Source organism: Acomys minous (genome assembly GCF_964271855.1).
Source record: "Acomys minous genome assembly, chromosome: 19".
Taxonomy (NCBI): Eukaryota; Metazoa; Chordata; class Mammalia; order Rodentia; family Muridae; genus Acomys; species Acomys minous.
The window spans coordinates 34,518,266-34,531,807 of NC_140499.1; the positions used below are offsets into that span (position 1 = coordinate 34,518,266).

Below are 13,542 nucleotides of genomic sequence, written 5' to 3' on the forward strand. Positions count from 1 at the left end.
CAGATTAATAAAGGCATTCTCTTGATCTGCCACATGAATGCAGGTCCCTGAGAAACTTAGAGAAGACTGCCTAAGGGCATTTTCCAAAGACTACGGAGAATCACCAACAAGACACATTCAAGCCTAAGCAATCATATTATTGAACAACAAAATGTTTAATAACAACATAGGATAAATGAGTGAAAATATTTGTAAATAATAAAGTAATACACAAAAACATAAGGAATATGCTAAGATGAAGGAAGGGAAGGATGCAGGCAAATGGAATTCTGGGTATTCAATTATCAGTTACTAAGACTATGAAGGGTAGGAAGACAGCTTGGCTCTGGGACAAGCGGCCTCAGTCCTCCTCTTCCATCAGGCCATTACGTAGAACATATTCTTGAAACATACGTGATAACAATGGTGTTGTGTTGTTCACTGCCAAATAAAACATAAAATACCATCTTGTTACAAACATTCTCAGATGATAGGTTCACCTCAATTCCCATAGAATTAGTTTTTCAGAGTTTTCCCTCAACTCTACACAGTGTTTTTTCAGGACAGCCAGGGCTCCTACACAGAGAAACCCTGAGTTGTAAAAAAGAGTTGACATTCTTATATATAGTATTATAAAAATACAGGAGTCAGAATATCAAGGTACCTGACATTTCTCCATATATCCTTAATTATTTAATTAATCCCAGTCCTGGGGTTTACTTCTTACATAAACTCTGGACCACTGGGAGGGGGCAATGAAAATTTAGAGGTGTTTTCTAACAGTAGGAGAACACCTACAGCACAGTGAAGTCTCCATTCACAATGGAGTGATTACACTCCCCAAAGCTCTTTGTTATCAGCGATAGTTTCAACATCAAAGGATTCTAACGTTTAAGCTGTGATAATAGAACATCACTACCATACCGTCATGAATAGGCAAAGAATTGAACTTTTTAGAAGGGCCAGCGAATGAGGTTTCATAGAAAACCATAGTTTTTTCTTCACCAAATATTCTTGGAGTGTTTTCCACTAAAAATTTTACCAATGATACCTGTGGCAAAAAAAAAAAGAGGGGGGGGGAACTCTGTTATTCTGCATGGCTGTACATCACATTTGATATATGAGTCTTGCATCCTAGTGTAAAATTCTAAGTCAGCTGTTAGATGATAGAGGGGAATTTTTCTGTTAGAAATGTAAAAGTTGATTTTGAGATCAGATGTTAAAATGTGATCATCACAGGGCAATCTTATATAAGAGGATGGTTTCCAGCTTCCCATTGTGTGTGCTAGTATAGACTGTCAACGTGAGTAACTTTAGTTCCATTTGTCACCCAAATGGATGAGCATGTTTCTAAGGATGCTTACAGAAAGTCCCACCCAAGAGGGAACCTGGGCACCTCTGAATGTGGCCTCATCCTATTGAAAGTTCCCATTTTATACTAAAAGGAGGTGATGGACAAAGCCAACTGAGCAGTGGCATTCATGGGTCTCTCATTCTCACTGCAGATGCAGCGTGATCAGCCTGATGCTCAGGTTCATTCTATTGGGAGGTATTTGAAGTAAGGCTTCCTCGGAGGGAACTGGATAATTGTGGGTCTGTAATGGCAGGTTCTTTGGAATCCTACTTTTTTCTCCCGTTCTTTCATTCTACACAATCAAAGAACAAGATTTTCTGAGGTAGGCTTTCTTACAGTGTTCTCATTACAGGTTCAAGAACAATTCGTTAAATAAATAACACATCAGAAAACCAAGTACTGAGAGTCAGAAGAACCATTTGATCTCTTTTCTCTGTAAATTTTGAAGTTCTATGATGATATTTGAAAGGTGCCTACCATAGAAAAGTATATGAAAGAATTCTCATTAGCAACAAGGGGCCGAGGATGTATTTAATCACACTAACCAGGCCTCCTAACAACTATGTCTGTTCAAAGCAATCCGTATTGCCTTGGCTTAAGTGGGGAAACCACCTTAGAAAGAAGTAGAAGTTCACACATTCCTCAGTGATGACATCAGCATTGAGTCTTGATAGCTGAACCCAGCAGCCATCTTTTCTCATCCTTTCACAACATTTGCTCTCATTGGTTAGCTTAATGATAGACTACTCCACATCACAATGGCCAGAGGACTGAGCTCAGCACCCACTGAAGTTCTACCTACTTAACACGCACCAAGGATTCTTCTCCTCCAGAAAAACACAGTGTAGGGGTGACTTCTATCAAAAACCAGAACAGACTCCCAGGAAAACATGTGTTCTTTCTTCTTGTAAAACTTGTTTCCCCTAGACATAAAAGTCTCATTACCTTCTTGGTCATATCCTTTCCTAATCCCGAGTTGGAGGAACTTGGCATCCATAGTAAACTTGGTGCTAAGCAAACAGCTAAATTATCAGCAGTCATGTGGTTTTGTTCTGAATTTCTCTCAATTTTGTATAACATTCTGAAAAGCTGTTTCAGGAAAATGGCATTCACTTGCGGCAGTTTCTCTATAAGTCTGAAGACAGAGACAAATAATATGAAAACATTAAGTTTTACTCAGTAATTTGTAAAAATAAAGAAGGAGGACAGAGGAATTGTATCTCATTCGTTGTTTTCTGAGAGTAAAATGAGAGTAGGAATGCCCTTGAACAATTTCCCCAAAGTTAGAAAAAAGAGACAAATTTATTTGGTATATAAATGCTGAGATTGTAAGCATGGGCCACTGTGACTCCCCACGTCATCTTCTCCTTGTGAAATGTCTTCCATGTATGTGAGCCAGTGAAATCTCTTGTTCTCAGTCAATATTGTTAGTACATAACTGTGTGGCATGCAATCTAATGTGTCTAAGCAAATATTATGCCTACTTTTTATGTTGTTCAGTCAGCTAGTAGGCATTACCTCTGCACAGCCATCAACTTCTCCTCTTCATTGCCTTTCCCAATGGCATCAATCCATTCCTCGTATAATTTGCATGACAACAAGCTACCTCTTATGTTTTGTAGAAACTCCTAATAAACATAGAAAGTAAATATTTTGTAGAAAAGTAAAAAATCACAGAAATTATTCAAACTACATTACAGTATAAAATTCAGTTTACTCTGAGACTTCCTCCTGTGTCCCACCCTCTCTCCTAGCTAGAACTGTGACTGACATGTAGGCCCATTAAGTTCGTCCATCAAAAAGAGAAACTGAAGAGCAAGTTTTCAGTAGAGCCGGGATTGTAGACAAATCTCTTGGCTCACAGGGCCTCTATTGGCCAGCTGAGCCAACTAGAGCACAAGAGATAATAGCTCAGTTCAAATTCGATTCTTATTTTTATTTTTTAAAGATATATTTATTTATTATTATGTTTACAGTGCTCTGCCTGTATGTACATCTGCAGGCCAGAGGAGGACATCAGATCACATTACAGATGGTTGTGAGCCACCATGTGATTGTTGGGAATTGAACTCATGACCTCTGGAAGAGCAGACCGTGCTCTTAACAACTGAGCTATCTCTCCAGGCCCCAAGTCCTATTTTTAAATGGCCCAAACATACACATTATGGTAATTTCTACAGGTCAAGGATTTTTACTTCTATCATTAATGGTTCTGAATCAAGTGATCTAACTGCATGGACCCATGTGCTCATAAGTAAAGGCTGAGTGAGCCTAGACTTACTCTCTTGTGTGTATTCTTTGAGAGAAAATGGTTCTAGTGACATCCTGCCAGTGATGGAGGAAATGGAATGTGTGTCTTTGTATAGTGACTGTAAACTACATATCAGAAAGCTGGATATGTGACACTTTGATCCAAAGGTGAGCATAGAGGTCCCAATTCGCTTCTAAATATTTAAGCTAATGCAGACAATGTAGCTGTTATCCACCCATCAAAGAAGATTCTCTTTGCAATGGATGGAAACTATTACAGAAAACCACAGCTGTTTAAAGCACAGGGGACAAAAGTCCCTGTGGTTCCTAGGCCCAGTGGATACATATACATGGTAACTCTTGAATGTTGGGCTCAGGAAACATTAGTTAAAAGTCAGAAAGATTTTAGAGCAGAAGATCAGGAAATCTGGCTTGAGAATGGGTCTCCTAGACATGATGGGAAGGCTTCACTCATGAGGTTTCAACAGTATGGTTGCTTAAGCAATACCTGACCAAAATCATCACCCAAATTAGTAACACTAACTTGGAATGAGGAAATGTCATGAAGCCAAACTTCTACACAAAGGTGTCCGTACACATAAATATTAATGAAAATGATAAAATTAAGTCTTTCCCAGAAATAAATTCCCAATTGTTAATGTAATACCAAGTGGTTAGCTCAGAATTAGTATATATACTACTAACCATAAGTGGACTCATCAGGATTTATATGTATCCATATAATAATTATAATAATAATAATAATAATAATAATAATAATAATAATAATAATAATAATAATAATGAAAGAAAATGGGCCATTCACTTGAGAAGTGGGAGATTGAAGGAAAACAACCTTAAAGCAAGGAAAAGGAAGAAGTGAACTGCTCTAATAGAAATTTGATCTTAATAATAAGATAAAAAAAATCACTTTATGGAGTGGACGGGATGTCTCAGTGATTAAGAATACCTAGGTGCTTCAAAGTCACAGTCATGAGCACCTGCATCTGGATTTCAATGTTGTGTGTGTGTGTGTATGTGTGTGTGTGTGTGTGTGTGAGAGAGAGAGAGAGAGAGAGAGAGAGAGAGAGAGAGAGAGAGAGAGGGAGGGAGGGAGAATGATATTTCATTGGGATGTGTAGCAATGATATATGTGAAGGAAACACTTGCCTCTCAGAAACAGACTAGAGAGTAAGAATGAAGAACAGTGGTAGCAAAATGCACATGACGAGGCATGTAGACCCGATGACACTCACATGCAAATAAGAAATTACCCGCCACACATTATTATTAATTTGAAATGATTTATGTCTCTTGTGTCCTCATGCATCCCCTCAGGAGGATGAGACATAGTTACCTTACTGTTTTTTATGCTTGAGTCTCATTCCTTATGTTGAAAACATCAGAGGAGCCCTTTAGCTGACCTGATGTCTATCATCTGTATCTCCTGGCATTCAAGGGAATGGAAACTACTCACAGATTCAGAGCAATCCTGAGTGTGACGGCGCAAGGACTCTCCCTACCTTTAGGACCGATGCTGTCACATGAATGTCTTCACAGTTTAACTTTACGTCTTCTCCACGCTCCAGTTTTTCCTTTAGGATTTGTACTGATGCCATGGTAGATGATGTTGTAAAAATGCCCTCAGTATTTGGCCCCTTCTCTCTCAGGATGTAGAGCATGTCCTGAGAGGAAGAAAGGGAAGTCCTCGTCACCCCATCTACAGCACAGAGCACTGTTTGCTTCTTGAGAGCCAGACCAATGGTGCAGGGCAGGATGAAGAGCGCACTGAACGGGCTTTGCCTCCATCTTTTCTTGTGCTCGCACCAGCCTAAAGTTGGCCCTGAAACCTCAGGCAACTGTTCATTTTATCAGAGTTTTCACTCTAGTAAAGTGATTAACCTGTTCTCAGTTCCTGGCTTCTGGTGAGTAGCCCTCTCTTGGTGAGTAGCCCTCTCTTGGTGAGTAGCCTGCTCTTGGTGAGTAGCCCTCTCTTGGTAAGTAGCCTGCTCCTAGTGAGTAGCCCTCTCTTGGTGAGTAGCCCTCTCTTGCCTTCCTCCTCTTAAGCCAATGATTTGATGCACAATTGTTTCTCCACTTGGTGACAAAATTGAAGGGGGTATTTAAGCTGCAGATTTTGAACCTAGGACAGCGAGAGAAGAACCAGGTGAGACCTACCATAATTACTGGGGGCAGATTGCCATCCTCACAAACATCAGTGAGATCTCTGGCAAAGAGATTCTTTGTCTTAGCAACTGGCAGGGCTGTGCACACTTCATCCTTGTGGGGCACAGACTCCTTGTGGAACAACGAAGTTATGAAATGACATCTTTTCTTAGCTGTTTTTTCTTCCACATCTAAAGTGCAGAAGAGATTATTACATGGAGTAGTGTAACACATATTTTTTTTCTTAACAGAATTCCAATTGCATAATACGCCTGTTGTAATGGACACGTACAAAGAGGGAATCATTTGTAATATATTTCCCCACATTCTAAAATCGGTTCATCATTCTGTAGTGTGTGGACATTCTTCTCTATACTCCACCCTGTCACTAATCTTAGAGACATGATCTGAGTTTTGTCTAAATGGAATTCTCAGAAGACGATGCTGGCTAACCACCACACTGCATCATGAGGTCGTTGACACCCAGCTGAATAAACTTCCTGAGTTATAAATACAGTCAGCTGCCTCAGGGGTCACATCCTGTGTCAAAGCCACCCTCACAGGTATTCACATTAAGCGGTTTTCCATTGTGCTCAAATGTCACAGTATATCTCTTCCTATTCTTAGTTGTCTTGCTGAGTCTAATTTCCTTCCTCATGAGCCTGTGTCCTTCATGAGAAAGTGCTCATGACTACTTTTGTCGGTCAGACTCTGAACCCTGGCTCCCATAGTGCATATGAAATGACCCTCCATGCACTATTATCATTTGGAACTATATGTCCCATGTATCCCACGAGGAAGATGAAAGATACCTAGTTGCATTATTGTTTATTATATCTAGTTTATACTTGAGTCGTTATTCCTTGTTATGAACTTCAGAGGATCCTTTTAGCTTAGAGATGAGATCAAATTTTCCTTTGCTCTTCTAAGACTGCTTTTAGAACATAAGACCAAATTAAAATATTAAATAAGTCACTTACAACAAATGCATTAAAAGTAAACTACAGCATCCTATAACAAAATATAAAATCGACTTTCTCAGTGTAGAACATACTGGTTGGCTGTCTAATACAAAATAATCCGGCCTGAAAACACTAGTAATATTATACAGACTGAATAAGGATGTATGAATCGGTACACTTGTGTGTTTATACATGTATATATGTCACTTTAAAAAAACAAGAAATTAAAAGGAATCAAGGCAGATATATGGGTATTTTTAGAGAAAGAAGAATAAAGGAGAAGAGAATGAAAGTATAGTATAATTTGAAAAAATATGTACATTAATTCAAAGGTCGCAAAACATGAATATTAGTTCCATTTCTAATTAGCTTCATTTCTAATGCGATTCGGGTCTAAAAGACACACATGAATATGCTTCTTTTGTTAGCTGAAATGAGATTAGAGACTGGACTAGGAACCCATCAAGCCCAGAACCGACCAACTTTAATTCCATACGTATAACTTTCTCTGTGTAGCTGTCATTACATGTTTGTCTAAGTGCAGTTCATTTTCTGTTGTGATCATGAAATCATGGAATGGGGAACATAGGAGGATGCAGGTCTTAGAAATCACGTTCTAATGGGACAAAAATGTGTGCACACGCAAGTATGTGTACACAGTGACTTGGCATTCCAGCTGAGGGTGACTTTCTGCCTGAAAGAATGAAACATTCTCCCTACACACAAACTGAGCTCTCTTAAGCCTTGCCTGCGCCATATTGTTTTGTTTTTGTTTTCTACAGCACCCTTTCTCCAAGTAAGACAACACACTATGCATAGGTATGTTATGCAGAATAGAAGCAGGAACTGAGACAGGCACTTGAGGGAAGGTCAGGGACTTACTGCTCTGCTGATGGCGTCCTGCAGAGTCTCTGGGCTTTAGGATGAATCGCTCCTGGTCATTTGAGCTGCGATGTCTCCCATGCAGCCCAAGCAGGGTTGGAAAATCAGTCAAGTTTCCTGATTCCCGTCTAGTGAAGTTATTTCCAATGTTTCTCACAACAATATCATATGGAATATCATGTCCTGTGAGAAGAGAGTGTGAATAGGAATTGAAATTCATGGTAACAAGTGTGAGCAAACCTGCCAGTGTGATTCACCTGCACTGCCCTATTTTATTTCTCCCTGTGCTTCTGGGCCAGTAGCCTGCACACCCTAGAGCATCAGGGCTCTCCTGCGCTGCCCTGCTAAGATGAGCATGTGTAACTGAGAACTCATAAATGTTGAGAAGAAACTTTTCAACTTGTCCTATTTTTCTGTAGAACATAGGCCCCTCAGTGCACTGTGTGTGTGTGTGTGTAGGGGGTGCTTTTGCTGTACTCCTCTCACAGTTCTAAGGCCTGCCATTTTTATCCTTGATACAAACAAGATTTTTATACATTAATTCATTTAAATATTCTCCAGGCCAATATATATATATATATATACATATATAGACGTTTCTATGGTTGGTGGCTCTCACACTCTTTAAGCCTATCAACCATGTCCAGCACTGCTCTATACACTATTCTCTCCCTCATGATGACAGCCACATTTATAAACATTCCATTTGCAATCACAGGAGAGGACAGGGTTCTCAGGAGCAGTGAAGTGGAATGGCTTCTCCTTCCTCCCATGGCTGTTCTTCCTGACAATGGTCAGGTTGATGCTGTGTGGTGCACGGCACACATTAAGCCTCTTGGACACACAGCAGTTGCTTAACACTCTAGTTTGGGGAATGATCCTGGCACAGTGAGGCCTGAGAATGAGGCAGATGAAATTGGTATGTGATGGGCAACTTCGTTCAGAGAATCAGACAGTGTATCTCTGAGGGGTCAAGAGTCCATCTGAGTAAAGCACAGGATCTCAAGGAGAAGCTGCGTGTGGCACAACATGGTTTTCTATAGAGGCATATCAGTAACAGCAGTTGAAGAAAACTCAGTCTTACTTGCTGCACCTGTGAGGGGCACTACAAGGCATCCAAAGAACAATTCAGTGTTTTTTGAGGAAACTGAGGTCACAAGACTTTTGTCTTGTTTTCTTGTAGTTTTCTCAAAAGCATTCAGAAGTCCATTCCCACTACCCCAACCTTGGGCTGTGTTCTGACAAGCAGTGACTGTGGGCTAGAACTACAAGGGAAAACGTTGGAATTAGTGTCCAGATGTTTGATTTTCTCTCCCATGTTTGAAGCTATTTCTCCTCTAGAGAAACACTACAGAGTACGTGCTGTGGTGTGGCAATAGTGTCCTGGATGTAGGGAACCTTGCCTTTATCCAAATCTGATTAATGTGCAATGTGAATGAACTCTTGCTTTGCCTTTCCTTTAATCCAGATAGAATGTCTATCTGAGTTACAGGAACAAGAGTTTCAGAAACATCTAAATCAAAGGACTCCCGAAGCATCCAAGGGATCAATATGGAAAAATCTAGACATGAAGATCCATATTTAAGTATATCCTATGGCTTGAAATACACATTCAAAAGGAATGCCGAGAAATTAGCAACCATATTGAGCTCTTCGGATTTCTGAAGCATCCATGATGTACGGAGCTCTTCCAAACTTTAGGATTAAAATATGACATATTTCACTAAATCGATTTTTGAACGATCTCCCTCATTTGCCTTTTCACTGACTTAGAATTGCAATTGTGTCCATCTTATACAAAGTGAAACTACCAGGTGGGGTTGGCTCATGCCTGTGTTGTCAGCGTTTGATCATCACAGTGAGGAGTGAGAGTGCCTCCCCTACCTGGGCTCAATACTCTCTGCCATCTAAAACAGAACAACAGCAGCCAATGACCAAATGTTGGGCAGATGATGCCCTGGGTATTACCTAAGATACTAAAATCCTGAAAATAAATATTATAGAAAATTATAGTAGCCTAGCGTCAGTCTACTGTGAACAATCAGGAGTGCCCTGCACATTGTCTTTAGGAAACACGAGAAAGGCTTGAACAACAAGAATGTGATCTCTCATCTCCAACAGACATAGTCACTGTCCCTTGTCTGAGGGTCACTATATGTCTTAGAATTTCACATTTCACTACCTTTAAAAAGTCATCCTCGCAAGCACACTTTGTGGTCTCACATTTCTTAGCCAAAGGCTTATAATATTTCTATGACTATTGCCTATTTGTCAATAATCTGGTGAAATTTTTCAGGAAACTGCAGCTAAAGGAACAGGAGCTGGTTGAGTCAGGAAGTCTCCAGAAATCTGAGGAAGATCTCTCATTCAATGGGAGACAATACTGGTAATAGGGAGATGTGAACTGAGTATTTTTATATGGATTTCTGATTTTCACTACAGAGTAGGAGCATTGGAATATTTTTAGAATTGTTACATTTAAATTTTAGATGTATTTATGTGTGTAAGGGTTTTTCTCATATGCATGTCTATACTGTGTTGCTGCTAGTGCCAAACAGGGTCAGAATATAGAATCAAATCCCCTGTGAAGTGATAGATGCCTGTGAGCTACCATGAAGGTTATGGGAACCACTGAGACACCTTTCTACCTAATAGGATTTTCTTTAATGTTCAACAAATGAATATTTTCAAAAATATTCTACAGAAACAATATACACAGGGTATTGTTCTGCTTGTCTTTTTAGAAAAATTCTATTTTCAAATGGAAAAGCACAGGAAAATACCAGTTAATATTTCAACAGACCTCCGACTGTTGCAAAAAGAGATCTTATCATGTGTCTGAAAGTCCTGTTAAATTGTTGTTAATTATGAATTAAATGAGTGAAATAATGTTTAAGTTACTTTGTTTTTAATGTGTTTAAGTTTAGGCCTAAGTAATGAAAACATTTATACAACACAGGAATCAGCCCATCTTTAGACTTTCCTCTTACTTACCTTGGAGTGGTCGGGGGGCTTCTCCATGGCCAGGACAGAACCACAGCTGGTAATCTTGAATACTCTGGGAGGTAAAAATAACCAACCATCACAGATAATCCAGCAGTGCGTTTTTGAAGTGTCTTCTCATTACCTTTCCTTACCTTCTGCTCTCACCACAGGTTTGAGTCTTCAGGGCTGATTTCAGGAGAAAACCCTTGGGTGCTTGCCTCTCATCTCTGATGGAGCCTAGATATACTGATCCATAGTTGGATCTGAATGGCTGTAGGCTAAGAATTTGCATTCACTCATCATCACTAAACAAGAAAATTGTTACTAGAAGATCTCTTACGTCTGTCTCTCCAGACTGTGTGTGGAATATTGAGCTTCAACTTGACATCAGCACACAACCTAGTACCCAGTCATACACCCATTGTTACTATGATGCCTTTGGCAAAATGACATTTGAAAGATATGGCAGCTTCAGCAAAGTGTAGGAAAAGACACAAAACTCAGAGATGATATGGGAGTGCCTCGCAGTAAAAACCACTGGCTTTCATTCAGAGATGCTCAGTTTGTGGAGAGGAGGGACATATGTCTAACCTGGAAAATAGTCGAGATGCTGGAAACAAGTTCCACAATGTAATTATTGCACAGAGCGGTATGAATCCACTTGAGATAATCATCTAAGTAGAATATTCTGTTGACATATTTATCACCATAAAGCAGTGGATAGAGAGAAAATATTCTCTAATTTGAGTTATCACTAATTATACTGCATTATTGATTACTGATTAGAAATCATGACAGAGGGCATTAGCTGCTACCTGGATAAGGCCAATGGGAAATCTGAGCAGCTCTGGGCTTGCATCTTTCTCTGCCCGCCCTCTGCTTACCAGCCTGTCCAATCTGGGACACAGAAATCTAACAAGCAAAGGTGAATCAGGCCCGGACCACAACCCACTTTAGCATCCAGCTTAAGAGGGCCTGTGGGTCACCTGAACAGATTGGGGATTGGATCTCTCTCTGCCTGCTGCTCCCTGGCCTGACCCATCTGGGTCACATAAAATAAACCAACAGAGGTGAGTTGGGCTTCAGCCACAACACACATTATCCAACTTGGTATCAAGGAGTCCTGAGGGCACCCAAGCAGCTTTTGGCTTGATGCTCTCTCAGCCTACTCTGCTACTGACTGACCCAACAGGGGCACAGACAGGGAACTCAGTAGAGCTGAGCTGGGTGCAGGATCCAGCACCCTATGTCCATCATCATGAAGAAGGCTCGAGGGAGCTCTATTAAAGAGCTTCAGCATGGAGCTCTCTCTGCCAGCTCCTGGCCCTGCCTCGCCCGCCTGGGACACACACAGCCAGCGAGGCATAGGAACAAGCACCAGGCCTGCTAACATCAGAGATGACCAGAGGGCTGGAGGCCAGGGATGCTGCCACAGCAAGGCCTGGAGATAGGAGCACCCAGGAAACACAAAGAGATTTTAAACCTGAGGTGGTAAAAATGATAGAAGCCTCAAAAGAGGAAAATAAAATTACTTAATGAATTACAGGAAAATATCTTCAAACAGATGAAGAAATTGAATTCATCCTATAAAGAATTACAGGAAAATTCAATCAAATGGGTGAAAGAAATGAAATGAATAAAACCATTCCAGACCTAAAGAGGGAGCTAGAAGCAACAAAGAGAACACAGTTGAGGCCATCTCAGCACTGGAAAACCTAGACAAGAGAACAGGAAGCGCAGACACAGGTCACGGCAACAGAATACAAGAGACAGAAGAGAGACTCTCAAGGGGAGAAGATACAGTGGACATCATCAATACATCAGACAAAGAAACATTAACACTAAAAAGTTTCTGACACAAAACTCCTAAGATATCTGGAACATTGTAAAAAGACCAAAGGTAAGAATAACAGGAATAGATGGAACTAGAAAGGATCCTACTGAGTGAGTTAACCCAGACCCAGAAAGACAGGCATGGTGTATACTCTTACTTATAAGCGGATACTAGCCAAATAATACAGGAGAATCACAGGACAATACACAGACCTGCAAGGGGCCAAAGGTCTGTGCCTAATTGCCATAGCCCAGCTCTTGGCCTGCTACCTTGAGAAACAGGATGTTGAGATAAGACCACCAGATGGGTTACAGGAAATTATTTGGGACACCTGGTGCCTTGGGACAGCCTGCAGTTAAACTGCCATGACAACCCGCTCACGTAGACCTCATTTCCTCATTGCATACCCTTTATAAACTATCATGTGAAAAATAAAGTTTGAGAGCTTGATTAGAACCCAGACATGGTCTCCGTCTTCTTGTCTCCTGTCTCCCCCGCGCCCCACTCAACCGCCCCCTCCACAGGTACCCATTGAAGACCCTGCAGGCCCCGGCACAGACCCAAGAAACTAAATAAGAAGAAGGATGCTGGGGAGGACGCTTAATTCTCATTCAAAAGGCAAACAGAATAGACCCTGGAGCAGTTGAAGAGAAGGAACAGGAAGGGAGCCTACCAGAGAGGTCTTCTGAAAGACTGCACCCAGCAGGAGATCCAAGTAGAAGCTCAAACACACAACCAAACTGTGGGGTTGAGCACGGGATGTTGAGGAATAGAGGCACCTGGAGGTCGTCAGGAGATCAGAAGAGCCAACAGATCTGGGCAAAGGAGAGGGGTGCTGCAGAGACAGATACACCAACCAAAGACCATGCATAGTGTGGGCCTAGACTCTTTGCTCAGATATAGTAGACAGGCAGCACAGGTTCCTTTGGGTCTTATAATATGGGGCATAGGGAGCATTTCTCACATGGACTCTGGCCCGTCTCATGTGGATTGCTTTCATCTGCCAAAGCAGCCTTGCCAGGACCCAGAGGAAGAGAATACAGGCAGTCCAGATGAGACAAGATAGGCTGGGGTCAGATGCTAGGGGAGGACAGCTCCCCTTTCTGAGGACTAGGAGAGAGAGTGGGAGG

The 13,542-nt window shown here is 41.0% G+C and overlaps 1 protein-coding gene across 3 annotated transcripts in view; it reads right to left on the reverse strand.

The window, feature by feature from the left end:
• Nucleotides 1-13,542, reverse strand: part of LOC311590410 (rho GTPase-activating protein 20-like) — a 54,252-nt gene continuing 40,710 nt past the window's right edge. For 2 of the 3 annotated variants that reach the window (XM_084769352.1, XM_084769353.1), the window contains 8 exons: nucleotides 10,588-10,651; nucleotides 7,594-7,776; nucleotides 5,762-5,940; nucleotides 5,107-5,268; nucleotides 2,852-2,961; nucleotides 2,279-2,468; nucleotides 904-1,030; nucleotides 1-420 (listed from right to left, as the gene is read on the reverse strand). In XM_084769352.1, the coding sequence (XP_084625478.1) occupies nucleotides 341-420; nucleotides 904-1,030; nucleotides 2,279-2,468; nucleotides 2,852-2,961; nucleotides 5,107-5,268; nucleotides 5,762-5,940; nucleotides 7,594-7,776; nucleotides 10,588-10,651 (1,095 nt within the window). In that variant the 3' untranslated portion in view covers nucleotides 1-340. The remainder of the gene's footprint in view (nucleotides 421-903; nucleotides 1,031-2,278; nucleotides 2,469-2,851; nucleotides 2,962-5,106; nucleotides 5,269-5,761; nucleotides 5,941-7,593; nucleotides 7,777-10,587; nucleotides 10,652-13,542) is intronic. The other variant, XM_084769351.1, reaches the window with a different exon arrangement.